At 38.3% G+C, this 20,926-nt stretch overlaps 1 protein-coding gene across 4 annotated transcripts in view; it reads left to right on the top strand.

The window, feature by feature from the left end:
• Positions 1-2,103: 2,103 nt before the first annotated feature.
• Positions 2,104-20,926, top strand: part of slc39a11 (solute carrier family 39 member 11) — a 202,560-nt gene continuing 183,737 nt past the window's right edge. For 2 of the 4 annotated variants that reach the window (XM_018097746.2, XM_012966622.3), the window contains exons 1-3: positions 2,104-2,193; positions 13,205-13,323; positions 16,183-16,221. In XM_018097746.2, the coding sequence (XP_017953235.2) occupies positions 13,216-13,323; positions 16,183-16,221 (147 nt within the window). In that variant the 5' untranslated portion in view covers positions 2,104-2,193; positions 13,205-13,215. Of the gene's footprint in view, positions 2,194-2,243; positions 2,398-13,204; positions 13,324-16,182; positions 16,222-20,926 lie in introns of those variants that run through there. The other 2 variants (NM_001016721.2, XM_031894095.1) reach the window with 2 other exon arrangements.

The following is a 20,926-nucleotide window of genomic DNA, read 5'->3' as shown; positions in this document are numbered from 1 at the left end:
CAAGTGTCAAACTAATGAAGGTTGTTGGTGTAAATTTTCTCTCATTATTTTCCATATACTAATATATCTGTCTATTGCTACAATTTTCTATCTGTGACAATTCTATCATTTCTGAAAACCTCATTTTTCCATGGCAACTGAATAATTACATTGTCTTCTTTGCTCTTCAAAATTGATTATTTGTTTTGTGAATACCTCAATGAGAGAAGAGACTCTGTATTTTGCTGTTAAAGCTGAACTGTCACACTGTCTAGCAGCACAAACACTTACGTCCCCTTGCCTCTGTCAGTTGTGTCTTTTAATTATGATACTGGCAACAAAAGGAAATAAATACTTCTTTTGATACTGGTAATGTGGACTCAGAATGTTCAATGTTTTTTGTTTTGTTTTTTTTGGATATAAAGGAGGTCCATAGTAAACTGACCAGCACTTAGCTTGTTACACTCATCAATAAATATATTTTTTGACATTTCATATTAAGCTATAATATTGCACCCAGGCACCTGCTTTTCTTTGTCTTAGACGTGAGTGCCTGTTTCCTGCCAAGTTATTAAATATAAAGTATCTGTTACATTATAAATTCATTATTAAACACAATTCATATAGCTACATAAGGAAATTTAGGCTATATATATATATATATACAGGTATTGGATCCCTTATCCGGAAACCCATTATCCAGAAAGTTCCAAATTACGGAAAGACCATTTCCCATAGACTCCATTATAAGTAAATAATTATAATTTCTAAAAATTGATTTCCTTTTTCTCTGTAATAATAAAACAGTACCTTGTAATTGATCTCAACTAAGATATTATTTTTCCTTACTGGAGGCAAAACAAGCCTATTGGGTTTATTAATTATTTAAATGATTTTTAGCAGACTTAAATAGTGGTGATCCAAATTACGGAAAGATCCCTTATCTGGAAAACCCCAGGTCCCAAGCATTCTGGATAACAGGTCCCATAACTGTATATAATTTAGGCAATATATATACAGTATATTAACAAATCTACGATCATGCTTTCTGCAATTCGGTTTGCGTTATAAACACCATAAAAGTCTAGGAGCTTTTCCATAGTGGGTAAGTCTTGTAGTGAAAAAGACATCCAACCATGCATATATTAAGGCAGTGACCCCCAACCAGTGGCTCGGGGCAACATGTTGCTCCCCAACCCCTTGGATGTTGCTCTCAGTGCCCAAAACCAAGGAGTTATTTTTGAATTCCTGACTTGGGGGCAAGTTTTGGTTGAATAAAAACAAGATTTCCTACCAAATAAAGCCCCCTGTAAGCTGATAGGGTGCATACAGGCTGCCTAATAGCCAATCACAGCCCTTATTTGGCTCCTCCATGAACTTTTATGGTGATTGTGTTGCTCCCCAAGTCTTTTTACATTTGACTGTAGCTCACGAGTAAGAAAGGTTGGGCATTCCTGTATTTCACATTTGTATTAGCTTTTAGTATGTTATATAATGCCCTATTCCTAGCAATTTTTCAGTTTGTGCAAACAAATTGCCTCCAAGCCACAAATAGCCACTCTAATTGCCAAAGTTTGCATGCCCCATGCAAACGATCAGCAGTGGACGCTGCGCACGTTAAGCCAGATGGGGAGGGGGGTGGCGCTACCCATGCAAGTTGGGCCCCTCTGAAGTTTTTTTTGGGGGGGGGGCTGGTGCGCTCTCTGTATGCCACTGGGCAGGTACAATTCCCCTTTTTGACCACAATGATTAACTGCAGCAATAATTTATGGGAAAATGAGCCTTCAGTCCTACTCTTATCATGCAGTCTGACTTTGCAAAAGAGCTAATACCTTCATTGACCTTCAAAATAAATAGCTTTAGCCACAGTCCGTGTGTGTGACAAGCAGATACAGAAAATACATGCCAGTGTCAATACAGTACATTTGCAACGCAGTTTCCCTCTCTATCAAATGTGTTTTCCCTGCTATTCTCCAACCAGCACTTGTAGCAGTGGAACATTTCTTCCCCTCCCGCTTCATTTAAATCAGTACCGGCAAAACAGTGAAACAGATGATTAATTTCAGACAGACATACGTAAAGCCCAATCCTGTGTAAGGGATTGGTACAACCAGAGTAGTCAACCAATAAGCTACACAGGGGGCGGGGCAGTGGGTGTTGCCGAGACACGTGTACAGGAAAACCAGGAAGTGCAGGCTGGTCGCTATAGTGCTGGTGAGTAGAAGCTTGTTTGTATGAAGATGGTTTATTGGTCAGAAGACCCTTAGTGCTCAGTTAGGGAAGATGTGCCCATAGCAACGGCTGTGGGAGCTTCAGAATGAGTAGTTTTTCCTTGTAGGAGAAAGGTGCTGAAGGCATTGATGTTTAAGCACTGAGTGCATTCCGTGGGATCAAAGTGTGAACTGTGTGCAGTGTCCTGTACGTGAGGCTTTACAGGATATACATATGCCTATTTTACTGCTGTAAATGTCTCTTCCTGCTGTGCATTCTGATGCTTCCTAATGACTTTACTGTGTGCATTACTGTGACAAATAACCAGGGTACATTCTATAAATGCTACAACTGAAATAAATGGTTACTGTGTAGCAGCTGCATTCAATGAAAGAAAACAGTGATGTGAGCTGGAAATATCTCTGGGTACTGCGTTCTTTATAAGATACTGTTTAATTGATTAAGGTAAAAGCCAGACATTAGGACTCATTTGTATCCAAGTACAGTGACTACATTTACCATTACTACTGGGCAGCATCTGAACACACCGCAATAGAAATGTACGCACATACTTTGGACTTTTTGACTATTTGAACCATGCTACACAGATATTTCCAATCTAAACTATTTTACTATAAATGCTAATTTACTGTTTAAAAGTAAATTATCAATAATAGTTCAGTTTTAAACACAACTCCAGTCTTTTCTGCCTCCTAGCAGTTTAGGGGGGGGGTGGCCTGCAGGTGACTATATAGGAAACAATGCTTAAAAAAAATTCATCCTGAATCGGCTTTATAGGGTGGGGGGGACACCCTCTCTTCTGTGATCAGAACAAGCGCGAAAACTGTCTTGTACCAGTTGGGTGTGCATGGGGGATATGAGACTTTTCAAATCAGCTGAGTTTTCTTAAAGGTTATATGTTTCATACATTTATATTATAAGAGTAAAAGGTGCCCCCCGGGCAAAAGCACAAGCATCAATAAGTAGAACTGGCATTTCATACCAGGGTCTTGGGTAAATCTACTTTAATCATGTATCCTTCTGTCCACCAGTGCCCTTCAGGTCTTGCCTTGTGTTGTGAATTGGCATGTTCACATTTATATTTTGAATTTGAGGCTGAACCATCAATTGGACTAGTTTATGGAACCCTTTTAGGTTCTGGTCCTGAGTGAATATAATGCCCCCTAATATTCTATAAGACAAAAGTGGTAAGTGGGTCAGCCCAAATGCAGAGACAGCAGGATTTACCTGAAGTTCAGGTAGATCTAAGCAGATAAATTGCTTCTGCAGTGAGTCGAGGGCCTGACACTCCCCTAAGCGCAGCCCCTTTAGCCTTCCTCCTCCTGTCTCCTGCCCCCTCAGCCGGTGGTCTGAAAGGCATACTGCTTTGAGGTATTAACTAACACCCTCCCTGCTCACTCAGGGTTGGGAGATGGCGGATTAGGATCAGCATGGGTTAAAAATTTGTCAACCTGCGCATCACTGCCAGATAAATGTATATCACAAAAATAAAATGTATCCATATGGGATCCTGATCTGTCTTCATTTTATTCTACTATTCATTTTTGTACATTTTTTTCTGCATTGTGTCAAGACTAGTTGAAGAAACTATTTGTTTGCATTCTACAAATTTGCTCTTTTTTATTCTTTTAAATGTTGATTTCTTGATTTAAAAAATGTCTCATTTTTCCCAGTACAAAATGTTTTCTCTTGTTAGATTTAAAGGGCAAGTTAGAATTTCCCTTGATAAAAAAACAGTGCAAGGTTGTGCTGATCCCTGCACAAATTGATTACTTCACTGTGCCCCATCTTCGTGCCCATGTCATAATTATGAATAAAGACTTTCCAGGACCCACTGTAGGTCTTCCTTGGTGCACTATTATTCATGTTATTGACCAGTCCTGATCACTGCCTGCCTAGACCTGTGTGCTAAGGATTACACCTTCTGATACCATGCCACAGGACTTTTGTCTGTTCTTGTGTTCCCATTATCTGCTTCCTCCTAAATCTTTACTTCCAGGTTCTAATGGCTTTGTGGCTTGACAGTCAGCCTTTAATTGTAAGATTCTCCAGACCTTTTTAGTTTGCCAAAATGTGTGTATTTTGCTTATTAATAGAAATAAGGCAAATAGAATTCAAAATGGGCCATCAACAAAATAGATGGGCATTACCCAAAATAACCTTAGGGGCAAAAGGTGACAACAAAGTGGAAAAATGTAAAGACAGATTTTTTAGCATTTGCCCCTTGTAACATTTTTTTGGTTTTCTTTATGAAGTGTAAAAAGCTTGCGTATATATATATATATCTATATGTATTGTATTATTACATTAGTAATGACCATATTATTTCATGACAGAACCAGTGCACCATGACACAGCACTCTTGAGGGACTAGTAGGTGGTACAAAAATGAAATTTCAACAATACAATATGACAAGTTTTAGTCTTTATTTTTTATTCACAATATTTAGATTTTTTTGCCATTCAGCTTGAAATTTCAACTGCTATGTGTTTGCCAGGGCTTAGTTACCCTAGCGGCCAGGCAGGAGTTTAGATGTCAGGATGTTTCCTGAAAACAAAGAGGAGCAATAAAGAATAAGAGCTATTATAAAATTGAACCTTCTCAGTTGGTGTGATTTTTGGTTGTCAGAGTCAGTAGCTGGGACAGCAAGATGATATTTTCAACTGCAGACTAGAATTAGGTTGAATATAAATGCTGATAATGAAAAAAATACAAAATATGTAATAAAGACCAATTGAAAAGTAGCTAGAAGAGGTCAATTTATATCAGAGTTGAACTTCTTTAATGTATGCTCTCTATTCATTTCAACAAATATGGGAGAACTCCCTCCTCCCTTGCAGGGGAAGTCACTGGCCATACTTACATTGGGCAACACAAGTGTCCTCCAAACAAAGGCAGCTTGGCAACAAGAGCCCAAATGGCCAACCATTGTGCTTTATATGAGGCCAGATGGATGGAGTGAACACATTTCAACAGAATATTGATTGTCTTTTCAGTGAAGCACTTTGTGGAAAGGAGTTTTGACTCATATATGTATTTTATTGATATTGCCTATAGACAATCTGAGGCCAGTCAGTGTTTTGGGAGTATGCAGGGTCGAAAGGATAGATTCAAGCACAATTCCTACATAGATCAAATGCATAGGAAAACTTGCAGGATTACCTGTTCAGTAATCACATGAAAGGTAAGGCAGGGCCTGCACCTATACTTTAATTTCACATTAGAATCTTTGGGTAAACAATTGAAAATACAATTATTATTCACATTTTCCTATTACTTTTTAAAGAATATTGTAGTCCTGTTTTTTGTTTGCCACCTGCTGAGAGAACAGGACTTGGAGTAGGAATTATTCATGCAGTCTTTTGATGTAAGCAAATAGACAGAAACCAGCGTCACAAAGGAAGCCGCTTATTATGCTGTACAGCAGGTTTGACGCCCATGTGTGCATCGAGCTTGAGCTTTTGTTGCTTGTCACTGTATGGAGAATGCTGTTAAATTGACATTGATCAGATTTGGAAGCATACTCGTACAAGTCTAGATTCAATGGTAAACGTGCTAAAACTGCAAAAGAAAAAAAAATCTCCTACATTGAGCTTTTAAGCTTTAGACAAAATGTGCCTATTAGAGCAATGGTGTTTTTTTAAAGGAATACTGTCATGGGAAAACATGTTTTTTTTTTTTTTTAAAACGCTTCACTTAATATAGCTTCTCCAGCAGAATCCTGCATTGAAATTCATTTTTCAAAAACACATAAACTTCAGTCACATTTATACTGCTGCACTGCAAGTAGAAGTGATATCCCACCCTCCCAGCAGCCGATCAGCAGAACAATGCGAAGGCAGCAAGATAGCAGCTCCCAGTAGGTATCAGAATAGCACTCAATAGTAAGAAATCCAAGTCTGGCTTGGGACTCCTCCAGTTACATGGGAGCAGGAGAAACAATAGGTTACCTGAAAGCAGTTCTAATGTGTAGCGCTGGCTCCTTCTGAAAGCCCAGACTCGGGCACAATGCACTAAGATTGTGCCTACACACCAATTACAAAAAAAAAGGATTTGCTATGTAAGGATTTTTGTGCCCATGAGAAAGAATGCAACCCTGCAGGAAAACATCCCTTAAAATACCTCTGTATGGCTGCCCATGAAAATCAACATATGTATATTTTACTATTTTACTTTCCTTATAGTGTTAGTTCACCTTTGTGTTAACGTTTCGTATATAGAATAGCCTATTTTTTTAGCAACTTTTTAGTTGTTCTTTTTTAGTTTGTTATTGTTATTTACTTATTTGCCTTTCTCTTCTGCCTCTTTCCATGGGGGTCACTGACCCTGGCAGCGAAAAAATTATTGCTTTCCTTTGCTTATTTTCTAATTAGACCCTCTCCTAATCATGTTCCAGTCTCTAATTTAACAAAATGCTATACAATTCGAAAAAATAAAAAAATAAAAAGTTAATTGCACTGGAAAAATTACAGTCCAATAATGCTGCACATGACAGCATACATTGCATTTATACCCAGTTAAGTACATTGCTTAGATCATGAACATCCCTATCTCACAGACTAGTTATAACGTTCAAATAGTTTAGGGAGAGGAGCATAGAAAAAACAACGGGATGAGATCAAGTCCCAGTAGAAAACACCTACAGTTGTTGCAATTGGAACACAGGTTCCCAGAATGAGAAATCTAACAGCCTCTATAAGCATTTAGACTTAGTGAATGACTTGTTTCTTCTTGTCTACCTCCTTGGAGAACTTTTAAAATACTTCTGTGGTTGCTTTTCAGATATAGTGAATAATTGTGCCGATGTGTATAATTTGTAACTGTAGTACAGAGGCAAAGTGAAAAGCAACACCGAGCCTTCATCCGTGATTTTATATCTATATCCTGGAACACATCGGCCTATTAATAAGTAATTGTAATAAAGAGCCTGAAATTCCAGCTTGTACACATTTCCCATTCAGTAAATTCTTCCTCTTCTTCCTGTTACATATTTTAAAATTAGGTTTGTAGTGTGGTAACAATAAAATGGGAGCACAGATTTTCAAAACCTGTCATTCTTCCTGCAGGATTTCTGCCACTGAATCTGCCTCTGTTTTGCGCTAGCAGAACAACCAGCAGATATGTGACTTTATATGGAGAAAGCATCCAATGAAGGAATATATAATCAGTTTTCACGAGTCTGATTTTATGGGCAGCATTCCCTAAGCTCCATTAATGCTTTTAATTTTAAGTTTGGCCTAGTGGGAACAAGCAGCTTCTTTCTAAACTTCCCTTCTGTTTGTGCTCTCAAAAAAGGAACCATCACAATTATAAAGAATAAAACATATAAAGTGGAAGTGGATTCCTAATAATTCTTTTTCTAAAACAGGTTGTGATTTTTTTTTCAGTATTTTTTTAGGCAAGTTATATGAAGGTTTGTTAAAGATTTTTATGGAAAATGGCATTATAAGTGATAATCAGCATGGCTTTATGAATGATAGGTCATGACAAATTGTAATGTATCAGTGCTTGCACACAAAATCCTGCACCCCAATTAATTCTAGGATGTGGCATCTTTGCAGGAGGATCTTGACAAACTGGCAATTGGGCAGCTAAGTGGCAGATAAGATGCAGGGTTGATAAATGTAAGATAATGCACCTGGGATATGAAAAACTGCAAGCCACATATACCTTTAATGGGACAGCACTAGGCAGATCCACAATGGAGAAGGACATAGGGGTATTTGTAGATAATAAACTTGACTGTAGCAGGTAATTGCCACAGCTGCAAGGGCAAACAAACGGTATTATATAGACTGGATGCTAATGAGGTTTTGTGTTACAACTAAATAAAGTGGAGTTTTTATTCTATGTCACCGGGTAATTTTATTGCCACTAGTTAAAGGGTTAAATAAATTGCAGTGCACAGGGACTGTTTATGAGGTACCTGAAATCTTGCAAGTTGCTTATTTCTGGTTTGTAATATAAGTTAAATTGTTATTTACAATGGCTAAAAGAGAAATATCTTAAAAGTTTCCTTGTCTATGGTATTTTACATTGACAAGAGTTTTGTGGTGTTTTTATTGTTCAGTATTGATTCCTGCATTTTGGGGTTAACATTTAATCTGTGCCTGGCAACAGGCGCCACAGCAAAATGTAAAAAACTCCAGCAGTTTAAAATAAGATACTTCTATACCACATCCCCCCAAATCTGAAGCTAAATCTTACACAGTGAAAAATGTTTATATGCCTTCATAGTTTGACAATGTTCCTTTAGAAACTAGTTTTCTCGCATTGTTACTATGTTTTTTTCCATCTGCTCTGCATTTTTCAACAGTTATTATTGCTCCAGTGTAATTATCCCACCTTAAAACTGCAATGACAAAAAGCTTGTTTGACACTTTTGTATAACCTGGAACATTGAGCCTTGTTAACTGGCTCAGTTACTGTGAGAAATGTATAATTCTTGCCCAGACTCCTGCAACCTGTTACAATAAATTATCCGTGTTGGAAGTCTCCATAAAAACATAATAATGTGCAGAATGCTGCCTGATCAGTAAATGAGCAATAAGAAAAGCAAATGCGGAACCTTTATTTAATGTTTATGGCACCACAGAGTTACTTTATGTAGAAGTATCGTTCTCACTTTTTTTGATAAACTTGTTTATTAAAACGCATAAGCAGTCTTCTGCGTAAACAGCCTTGTTTAGTGGTATATTTGCACTTAATTATACGAGTTGGAGATACGGTCCTCTTCAGAGCAAAATGTTAAATTTCATCCATAGGCCCAGAACTTCTCACTGAAAATGGCACAACCACCCAATTTTAATGGCTTTGCACAGCTGTATGGACACAGCAAGAGGCTACTGTGGTTTGTGTTTATACACCTTTTTACTGTTATCTATACTTGTTAACACTGTAGTGTGGCAAAATCATACTATATTTTAGGGCTTACAACATGTACCTTATATCCTGTGTTAACCACTGACACTTGGAGACTGCTGGGAAATACTGGAGTCTATAACAGAGCTGCAGGTTATATTATAAACATCGGGGCTAACGGCAAAATCCCTAAAAATCAATCAAGTTTATATACTGAACTTACTGTACCAGCAAAACGGCTCAGCAACCCTGTAATAGAAAAGGTACAAACCTTTAGGTGCCAGTGACACTGCACATGCTCAGTGTGCCCTGGGCTGCTGTTGAGAAGCTAAGCTTAGGGACTGTCAGGAGTCTGAAATTCGGATGCAGAATGTACTGAACTGCAATAAACTATGGATCTGACTCTACACATGCTCAGTGTGTTCTGAAATGCTGCTGAAAAGCTAAGCTTATGGGTTGTTCAAACTCATCAAAAATAGCAAAAAGGAAAGTTATACATAGCTAAAGATGCAGGACTGATAATTTCATTGTAGGATGTACATTTTTCCATGCTGAATGTAATGTGACTCTCAGTTACTTAATAATCAGTTAAATGTTACTTTGTACATATATTGTATATTGTCAGACAGTAGCACAGAGCATGTGCAGTGAGTAACCAGAAAAGAATATAGTGAGCTACTGGTGGAAACTTCAAAGGCACAGATATTTACTGCTGAAGGCCTGTAATCACCTTAGGTTAGTAGAGAAGCCCAAAACATAGAAGGTCTCCTTTACTTCCACAGACACATGAGCAAAGTGCAATTTCAACAGTGTAGCATTTTTTTCTCAGAATGCAAGCTGCAGGCCGATCAGATTCAGTAAACTGAACCCCACTACTGTGTGCACATTTTGTTGCAAATCAGACGCAATTGTCCATCTTGCATCATTTCAAAAGTTCAAGGCACCAGATTATTTAGAACTATACTACCCAGGAGATATTGTAGGACGTTGTGGGATCCAGACAAGTTGGATGTAGTTACATGAAACTGGTAGAAAAATCTGATCCGCAAACTACATGGAACAGTTGCCGTCTGACGCAACACGCATGCCAGAAGGAAAGACTTTTCTCTTGTTGAAATACATTTCTCACAAGGCAGCTTCGGGGTACTTCGCAAAGCCAAAGCAATGCATGTGTTTTCCCACAGGCAGCTTACAGAATTGCGGCTGGGAAAACATTTTCAGGAGTCGACGTGGTAGAGTTGCCCTAAAAGAACAACCCAAATGAGCTTGGCTTGGGTTTAATGATGGATGTGGCAAGGTAGCCAGTCTGTCTGAGGTAACTGTTAGCTAAACATCCATATTTCCTGTTTTGTTTGTGGCTTGTTTTATTCCTCTCATACATATATATCCTCAGTTGTTGCCACAACTCCATTTGCCTCACATTACCCCAGTGAGCAATTCTCGAAGACTGTGATCCAGTTGAGATATACAGCATGCCTTGCACGTGGGAGCTACCCACTGGGAGTTGTCATTTAGTTTAGGAAGGAAGCCAGCTGGTCCCTGGCTTATGAAATGTAAGAAATGCTGCTCATTTGGAAGCCTTTCCGGCTATCTTAAAAGTGTATCGCTTCATTACGCTTTCTGCTGCTAATGGCTATATACAGCCTCGCTTCCTGCTGGCTCTCGCCCACTGCTTTCTCCAGTTGCACATTCACAATATTTTACTCATCATTCTAACATGCACCTGAGATTGTCTGTAAAAGAATTTATGCTCTAGCCCACAATGGTTTGGTTTTCATAGTGTGTGACTGTCTGGAGACTATGGAGTGGTTTAGAGATTATTATTACATTCTATGACATGCTTTTTATTGGCAAAGAAAAAAACATTTTCTTACATCTTGCACGCTGTCAGCAAAAAAATGTATATTGTGTTTATCAAGAAAAGTCCAACTGTTTGGTAATCCTCTTTGCTTCAGAGAATTATTATGAGGTACAGGTAGGTGATGCTTTGCAGAAAGTGACAGGAGGCATTTCATCTGTTTTAGATTTTAAGGGACCTGTTGCTTCTGCTATATTGTATATATTATGACACTCAAAGGAAACTTGCTTTTCCCTCATAGTAAAATAGTGAAAAGCCCAAGGTTCAGCAGTGTCCATGCCTGTGTGTTTATTTTCAGGAAATAAATATATATGGTAATGGTGCAGTTTTAAAAACAAACTTGAGTCTTCAGCTCAATGTTTTACTTGGCTTAGCATATATTAAGGTTTCTCTTAGGTGACCCTTTCTCTGTCTCAGTAGTGAAGAATATCCCAATATACCTTGTTTAATAGTCCTAGCTTTAACTTGTTACAAGTCAGCCCTTTTCGTAACAGAAGCCATATTAATGGGCTACACCCTCATGCAGAAAAGCACTCTTTTGGTTGCATGTACCTGTAGGTATTAGGGATACAGCGAATCCAAGGTTAAGTGAGTCCCAGTATCATTGGTTCAGATTCAGCCGAACCCAAAAACAACCTTAGTGGAAGCTTGTTAGCGACGCTGGACCACTGAAACTGACATTTTTTGTCAAATTGTGCAGTTTATTTTGGATTTTGGGGAGGATTTGGTATTCAGCTGTAACCAAAGAGTTATGAGTTTGGTATATCCCTATTTTGTACTTGCCAGAGATAGTATTTTTCTCTGAAAATAAGTAGTCTGGTTTATTTTTTTTTCCTATGCCCTTCAAATCCCCATGGCTATGTAGAGAAGTATATTCTGGGCCTGGCCCATATTGGGTTTATTAAATGTTCAAAACATTTTTTAGTAGACTTAAAGGACAAGGAAAGGCTAAGTCACTTGGGGTTGCCAAAATGTTAGGCACCCTCAAGTGACTTTAATCGCTTACCTTGTACCCAGGGCTGGTGCCCCTGTTAGGAGAAAACAGCACCGGCCCAGGGTACCTGTAGCGCATTGCTTCCTCCTTCCGCCTTCGTTTTGCGGGGACCCCAGGACCGGCGCATGCGCAGTAGAGTGAAAAGCCTACTTCGCTGTTAAAGTTCGGCTTTTCACTCTACTGTGCATGTCCACGCACCCGAAACCGGAAGGAGGAAGCGCGGCAGCTACCCTGGGCTGGTGCTGTTCTCTCCGAACAGGGGCACCAGCCCGAGGTACAAGGTAGGCGATTTAAGTCACTTGGGGGTGCCTAACATTTTGGCACCCCTAAGTGACTTTGCCTTTCCTTGTCCTTAAAGAAGAAGAAAAGGTAAAAACTAAGAAAGCTTTATCAGAAAGGTCTATGTAAATACAGCCATAAGCACTCACAGAAACAAACACAGGATTTCTTGTCTCCTTCTTTGTAAACATGTTCTAAAGGTATCTGACTTCCTCTCTCAGAAAAATCCTTCATTCCTGGGGCCAGAGTCTGCGCAGTTCTCTCCTCTCTCCCCTCTCCTGCCCCCCTTCCATAAGAATTCATAAAACTCACTCCCCCCATCCTTAAGAATGTGTGATCTGAGCTATAATGGCTAGAGCTGCAGCAGGAAGCTATGAACACCAAACAAAAATGGCAGCTGCAATCTTAAACAAACAGAGAAAGTTTCTAGGGCTGTTTACTTAGGTATGTCAATGCTTTCTGCAGAATAAATATAGTGTTCTAGGTGTAGTGTTCTTGAACTAATGTGGAAAATCTATTGGCAGTAAAATATCAAAGTGACTTTCCTTCTCCTTTAACATATGAAGATCCAAATTATGGAAATATCCATTATCTGGAAAACCCCAGGTCTCAAGCATTCCAGATAACAGGTCCCATACCTGTATTATAAATATTTGTTATTATTTATTTACAAATATTAAGAAAATTTGTGTTTTTTGGGGTTGTCATCCTGTCTATTTCTTGTTTGGTCTTGGTAGAGCAGAGGTTCCCAAAATGTGTGCCGTGCCCCACTAAGGGAACCAAGCCTATGGCGGTTTGGGCTGGCAAATCTTACTTCATAGTCCTGAAGCTCAGCCTGAATCTGAAGTGAAGGTACATTTTGTAATTACCTTATAAGGTCACCAAGCAGATGTTTGGCCTCAATAGGGAGCTGCAACCCATAAAAGACTGAAAGACCACTACAGAACAGGATGACGGAAATACTTGTTACATGTTACATCATATTTTTATTTCTTTCCAGGAGCCTGCATCATGATTGATGGTTACAGTCCAGTGTTACAGTCCCTTTTGGGAACCCTGCTTACATGGGGACTGACTGCTGCTGGATCTGCATTGGTCTTCATTTTCTCCAGTGGGCAGGTATATGAACACAAGACTTTTTCATTTTTCCATGCAAATCCAAACTGTGAGTGGCTGGGGTTATAAAATCTTCTGTGCTTAAGGGACTAGAACTCTTTCCAATTTTTATGTTATAGGCAATATTTTCACAAGTTCCTCTAAAAAATAACTGATACATTTATGAGTATTATATATTCATTTTAAAAGCCTTGATTCCTCAAGTGCTTGGGGTTAAATATATCTAGTATAAATAAATACTATTGGGGTTAAATAATGACAATACAGGTATAGTATCCCTTATCCGGAAACCCGTTATCCAGAAAGCTCTGAATTACGGAATGCCCGTCTCCCATAGACTTCATTTTAATCAAATAATTCAGAATTTAAAACTGATTTCCTTTTTCTCTGTAGTAATAAACCAGTACCTTGTAATTGATCCCAACTAAGATATGATTAATCCTTATTGGATGCAAAACAATTCTATTGGGTTTAATTTACTATTTTAGTAGACTTAAGGTATGGAGATCCAAATTACGGAAAGACTCTTTATCCGAAATACCCTTGGTCCCGAGTATTCTGGATAACGGGTCCTATACCTTTACTAGCCAATACTGCCTGAATGTATGAACGTTTTGGAATCCTCCCCCCACCCTCTGCATAACCAACAACATGTATATATGCAATGCTAGGGGGAGCCATTTAGTTGGACAGCTGGTTGACAGATAGTTGTCTGTGTATACCATGTAAGCATTAATTTTATTTTATATAATTTAAAATAATTGCCTGATCATGGTGGGTTTTGTTTCAGAACAGTAATTAGCAAATATCTTTAAGTAGATAGCTTATTTTACATTCCTATAACAGAATCAAATGCCTGGCCTCTGTAGATTGCTTTCTGTAGGCTAGGTTTGATTAAATATGTTTAGCAATCCAGACTTTATAAGCACCTTACCTTGACCTACAGTAAAATAATTACTTGGCTTTTCTCAAATTAAAAAAGGGAGCTGAGTCAGGAAGAGATCAGGATGGTCATGTTGTGTCCTCAAGAACTAGGAAGAAGATGCCACTTGTATTTGATTACCTCAGGCCTACAACTCAGTAATAATATATGACATGACTGCGCATTGAGTTACTGACTAAACTGTAATTCAAATGATATCACACCTAATTATTTTTCCAAGCAACCTGGTTAAATAACTGCAGAAGGACAGGTTTACTGATTAATTCATTCAGGTCAGTATACATCAAGGAATGAAATGATTGGGAAAGAAGAATAAGTGGCTCTGTGTTGTTAGAGGACTGTGATTCGAGGAGACATTGTCCTGCGGCCACTGAAATAAGCCCCCCATTCACCAGATTTAGATTGCAAACCTTAGGGCTGGTGCTTGTTATGCCTGAGGGCTCTGTGCTGAGATGTATAAGAATAAAGATAATGCATTGGAAGGGGTTGCCCATACCCCAGTGATTTTTTATTTCTCAAAAAACAGAATAAGAAATCATTTGGGCTTGAAATACGAAAACCGTCCGATTGTGGTAGAAATAATAGGAAGCAGAACGTATAAACAAAAACAGTGGATTTCACTGAACTGACATCCGGCAAAGATAAACAGAAACTAATCAATGCCAATGTTGTTAAAGAAAGAAAATCAGTCATTTGAGAAGGTAAAAGCTTTTAGAGTAGCTGGCAATAGGGCAGAACACTTGCCCTGAACAAAGCCAACCATTGTTTTTATAAAAGGCATCTTCCTGCTTGGTTGCAATAAGGATTAATTATATCTTAGTTGGGATCAAGTACAGGTACTGTTTTATTATTACAGAGAAAAGGGAATCATTTAACCATTAAAGAAACCCAATAGGGCTGTTCTGCCCCCAATAAGGATTAATTATATCTTAGTTGGGATCAAGTACAGGTACTGTTTTATTATTACAGAGAAAAGGGAATCATTTAACCATGAAATAAACCCAATAGGGCTGTTCTGCCCCCAATAAGGGGTAATTATATCTTAGTTGGGATCAAGTACAGGTACTGTTTTATTATTACAGAGAAAAGGGAAATCATTTAACCATTAAATAAACCCAATAGGGCTGTTCTGCCCCCAATAAGGGGTAATTATATCTTAGTTGGGATCAAGTACAAGGTACTGTTTTATTATTACAGGGAAAAGGGAATCATTTAACCATTATATAAACCCAATAGGGCTGTTCTGCCCCCAATAAGGGGTAATTATATCTTAGTTGGGATCAAGTACAAGCTACTGTTTTATTATTACAGAGAAAAGGGAAATCATTTTTAAAAATGTGAATTATTTGATAAAATTGAGTCTATGGGAGATGGGCTTTCCATAATTGGTTTCCAGCTAAGGGGTCTGATACCTGTACAAAGGTAATTACTACTTAACCACAGGCCAGATAATGTGTCACTCCTCTTTTTTGTATGTTTGAAATAATTTTGGGCAGATCACCATTTTCATCATCATATGTTTAAATAGCACCAGCAACTTACACATTGTTTTCCATTAATTCTCACAAACAGAGGTCCTACAATAATTTAACAAATGGATCACTGAATAAAAAGGGGATCAAAGGGCATGCTCACAAGTGCTTACAATCCAAAGGATCAGTTGCACTACTATTATATTTTACTTTTCTTTAGAGCGCACCCACAAGCCCCTTTGTTTTAATAAAATGAATGTACTTCTCTTTTTCCTGCTGGTCAGTTTTATATCTAATGTGTTACATGTTGAAGCTGTAGATATGGTAGTCAAAAAGGATAATTGATAATCATAAGAGAAGAAGGGTTTGGCTGTAAGACTGGTTCTGTTTGGTATACTGGCCACAGTCGGTGGTAGTAACTTATCCAATTGTTCTTTTTGCCTACAGAGGCAGATTCTGGATGGAAGTTTGGGATTTGCAGCTGGGGTAAGTATAACTTTAGTCCTTTTGCAGTCATTTTGTGGTACAAGCAGTGCTGTTGAATTAAAGGCAAGCATAAGTACAAAATAATAATATTGTGTTCTCTTATGTTTCTTTCCTTCCTTTTCTCTATCCCAAGAAAGTATTTGCTCACCCCTTTCAAGTTATACTTTTGGCAATGTAAGCTACAGCCATTGCTGAGACAGTGACACACGCTTGTTCTAGCATCTGCTCTAGCGTGCTGTCACTCCTGTGTGCCTTCAGTTGATCTTAGCCTAGCTGCCTTTTCCCCAAGTCATTTTGGCATGTTTTTTGCGTGACTAAAATCCAATCTTGAAGATTATTGACAGATCTACAACTTCGGCTGAGATTGGCTTGAACATATGTACACTGATAAAGTTTCTTTTGCTTTATTCATAGTCTTGGTTCTCCAGCATTTTGCTCCCACCAGACCCGCCAAATTAGAATTGTTATTTCAAGCTGGCAGGACTACACGTTTTATTTGCAGAACTATACAGTCCTGTCTGCTTCTGCTAAAAAAAACCATTCTGTTGGGGTGGGGGTGGCAGTAAACTGTTCTTAGAATAAAGAATTATAATTGCTAAAATACACGTGGGTTACTCAGATTGTTGTTGTGTTACAGAATAGCTAATATTTGGATACAGTCAGGCCTGCACTGGTAATCTTTGGATTCTGGCAAGGTGGCAAATGCCAAAGGGTCTAGGGTTAGATGCCATAGACAGTCACTTTATTGGGCTGGTGGGGGGGTTGTCTGTGCTTTTGTCTACTTGAAATGTGCCTCCCTGTCCGGGCCTGGCTATAGTAATAAATCTTCCTGATTTTAATGTGGTTTATGGCATTTACTTGTATTTCTTGCATGTATATGTGCCTCCTGCATGCCCCTCTAGCAACAGAATCAAGCCTAAGCATATCGCTTTGTACTTTTCCCCAATGTAATAAAAGGCAGGAGCAGTAGCCAATAGCAACCAGTAAGATATGTGCTTTTAAATAGGTAATTAATAAATGCTTCCTGCTGATTTGTTGCTATGGGTTATTGCTCTTGGGCCTTTTATTACATTACCCCCTTTGTGTTTTGCTTCTGCACATGCTCCATGCAGCACTGTGTTATCCAAGAATTTTAGGGGATATTCATACCAGTTTTTATGTGGCTGCTTGTATGAATTCAGTGGAGAAACATTACTGCAGACTATCAGATACACAACTGCAAAATAGTCTCAGTTGAGAAGGCCCATAAATCTTGGAAGGTGGAGCTTACATTGTTTAATGTCATATACAAGCACTTGGATATTTAAAAATGTCTGAGGCACTCCAGTATAAACTATTGTAGGAAAAATCATTTCCCCCATCAGCTATGAAGCAGTACAGACCATTTCATATATGCCTTCTTCTTGGTTATGGAAACTTTCTTTTTTTAAAGGCATGCTATAAGTCATCATATCCTTACACATTTTTCAATTTCAGCCTCCAAAACTCAATATCTATACACATTTTATTCCTTCACACACTTGAATGCTTAAAAATAGCAGTTTGTTTTCCTAAACAAGTCTGTCATTTACAATAATGTTCACTTTCAGCATGAAAGTACAACTATAGATACATGTGACTTATTAACCCATTTAGGGGACTTAACTATTTCCATGGAACACCTATACCACATACTTTATGCTGAAAGTCCTAAGCTTTTGCTTTCTTATTGTGCAGAGATGTGCTTGTTATTGGCGTTGTATAAATAAAACCAGACAGACATCATTGATCAATGCCCTTCTCTGCAGCCAGCAGACCCAGCTTTCTTATTGCTATTTTATTAAACAGATCTTATCTGCTAAGACTGGTACTTAGAGGTGATATATGGCAATTTCAGCCAATGCTCCGGCAGACTGCCTGCAACAAAGTTTCCATGGTTATATTGAGGAGACACTTCCTTTCAGTTGGCTGATTTATCAGGGCTCATTTAGGAGCAATATTGCCAGGATTACACAAACACCTTTATTGCAGGTATTCCATTCCATTATTTCTCTTGGGATATTTTTCTTGGGCAGTCTCATTTGCAAGAACAAAGTTATTTGGGGTTTGCATATTCAGGCACACATAAACTGCAGGCTGATAATTAAAATAGTTATGGTGATATTGATACTCCACAAATGAAACTTATTAAAGGATCAGTAATACCCAAAATGCTATTTACAGTTAGAAGTTTTATCACTTTTTGTGCACAACTGCCTCCATTCAGCAGTTTTTTAATGGGCTAGGATATAACAGGATTTTAACAGTAGGGTAAGATTATTGTAAAATATATATGATATGGGTTCCTACATTTTATTAATTAACATTTAAACCTTTGACTTTGGGAGAGGAAACAGCCTTATTAGTTTGTTACCTGGTTGTCTGGTCCAAACAATAGGAATCCTCCCTAATTTAGAAAAATAGGTATTTGTCTGGGAAAGGTACTGTCACACATAAGTTATAACATTAACAAAGGTTCAAACTACCTGGAGCCAGCACTGAGTGGATCTCTGTAGATATGCATCAGTCAGGATGGACAGTCATGAGGAAGATGCAGACATAGAGACTGGAATACTCTTCCTGTAACTAACCGGTAAATGCCAGCATCATAGACATGGACCAATCAAGAGAGACTTCTAGAAAAGTCTAGAAGTCATCCATCTCTACTGTATATAAGTTTGGCTTCAGTAGGGCACAGGAAGTAAAAGCAAGCAGAGGACTGGCGTAGGACTGACCAGACCGGGGAAGACATTGACGTAGGTGGCCAGTTTGAATATATTGCAATATATGGACAAAATCTTCCTTGGTCTGACCAGTCCTATGCCCACTTTCTGGGGATGACTTTGACATAGTAGGCTAGCTTGAATATATTGCAATATGTGGACTAACAATTCCTGTTTTGTTTAAAGGGAAGGGCATTTCCTAGCAGCTTTATGCACAGAATGTCCTATATATATTGATAATTGGTCACAGCCTCATTGCACCCCTGCCTAATAGTTTAAAGTGTTGTGGTGATCTCAACTTTCCCATTTTCCCTATTCTCTGAGACCCAGTGTCTGCCCAAAGTTAGTCATGGGATAATATTATCTGCCACCCCATTATTAATAGCGGCTTACAAATGTATTGGCCAAAGCAATGGCTTCCCTGATATCTGGTTGGAGTTCTGCCTGCTTTTTAGTCGACCTTGCCAATTGAAAGGATAGAAGTATGTATTCCCAGCATAACTTGACTTACTGCCAGCACTCCCATAACCAACACAATACAGTTTTAACTCTTTTTTTTATTTACACTCCTGAATGAATTGAAGCTGGAAAAACAGAGTTATTTAAAGCTACTTTAGCAGAATCTATTTTGATGATAGTTTCTCTTAATACGGGGATTTTGTTTTTCATCTTTCTGAGTAAATAATGACTCCTCTTTTTATTTAGTAATGCATTTTCTTGTGATGAATACTTTCTCTTTGTACATTTGAGTTCTTACAGTGATTGCAATCACTTTTAATAAAAGTTGCTTGAAATCTGCTTTTATCTACCTCTCCAGTCTAACAGGGCATGGTTTTGAGTGCCTTATAACTACAGCTAACTATACATGCAATGATGATATCTCTCTTCATGAGAGATTTTGCATGACCAACCCTTTTTTGCCAAAGTTTCATCTTAACCTGGAAGGTTCCTTGAACAAATAGCCAAAAAAAACCAAAAAACTTTTGGATACCTTGCCCTAGACCCCTGCACTTTCATTTTTAGAATCCTAAGGTTTATGGACTGATGTAGGGCTCCTACTCAACAGCCCTAAAACCTCCCTAAAAAGTACCAAGTACCAACACAAGTTCAATAAATAGGGCCTGTGCTGAACATACTTCATTATCTTCTTTTAAAATAAAGTCTCTGGTCATTAGTCATCTGTAAAATGTGGAATACATAGGTGGTATATAAATAATAATAATGGCCATAATTGAGTCTTTATAATAATGGCAACAATTTAGGTAAATATGAACCTGTGATTTTGTGCAGTAGAAAACTCAAAAAAATTATTTTGTGGGGTAAAGGTAGTGGTGACCCCACAAAGTTAAACCCTTGGTTGATTTCCTTGCACTCAGTTTATAAAAAAATTCAGCTCGTATGGTACAGGCTCACCAAGAGAAATCTCTGTTTCTCCATCATTTAAAGGCTGTAGTAGATTTTGCTTTGCATGCCTGACATGGCTTTCAACATTTTGTATGAAATGTTACAGTGCACATCCCGAGTTGAAGGCTCTGGGTATTGATATTGGTGTGCACCCCTTTATTCATATACAGGTATGGGATCCCTTATCCAGAAAGTTCCAAATTACGGAAAGGCCATCTCCCATAGACTCCATGATAAGCAAATAGTACTAATTTTTAAAACTGATTTCCTTTTTCTCTGTAATAATAAAACAGTACCTTGTACTTGATCCTAACTAAGAGATAATTACCCCTTATTGGGGGCAGAACAGACCCATTAGGTTTATTCAATATTTAAATGATTTTTAGTAGACTTAAGGTATGGGGATCCAAATTATGGAAAGATCCCTTATCCGGAAAACCCCAGGTCCCGAGCATCCTGGATAATAGGTCCCATACCTGTAGTTGCTTCACCCTCCAAAATCAAGCAACTTGATTGCTATTTTTCCTCTACTTCAGTCTCATTGTTCTACCATCATTTCT

The sequence above is a fragment of the Xenopus tropicalis genome, chromosome 10, assembly GCF_000004195.4.
Source record: "Xenopus tropicalis strain Nigerian chromosome 10, UCB_Xtro_10.0, whole genome shotgun sequence".
Classification (NCBI taxonomy): Eukaryota; Metazoa; Chordata; class Amphibia; order Anura; family Pipidae; genus Xenopus; species Xenopus tropicalis.
The sequence above is the reverse complement of the archived record's forward strand: the minus strand, read 5'-3'. Positions and strand labels throughout refer to the sequence as shown.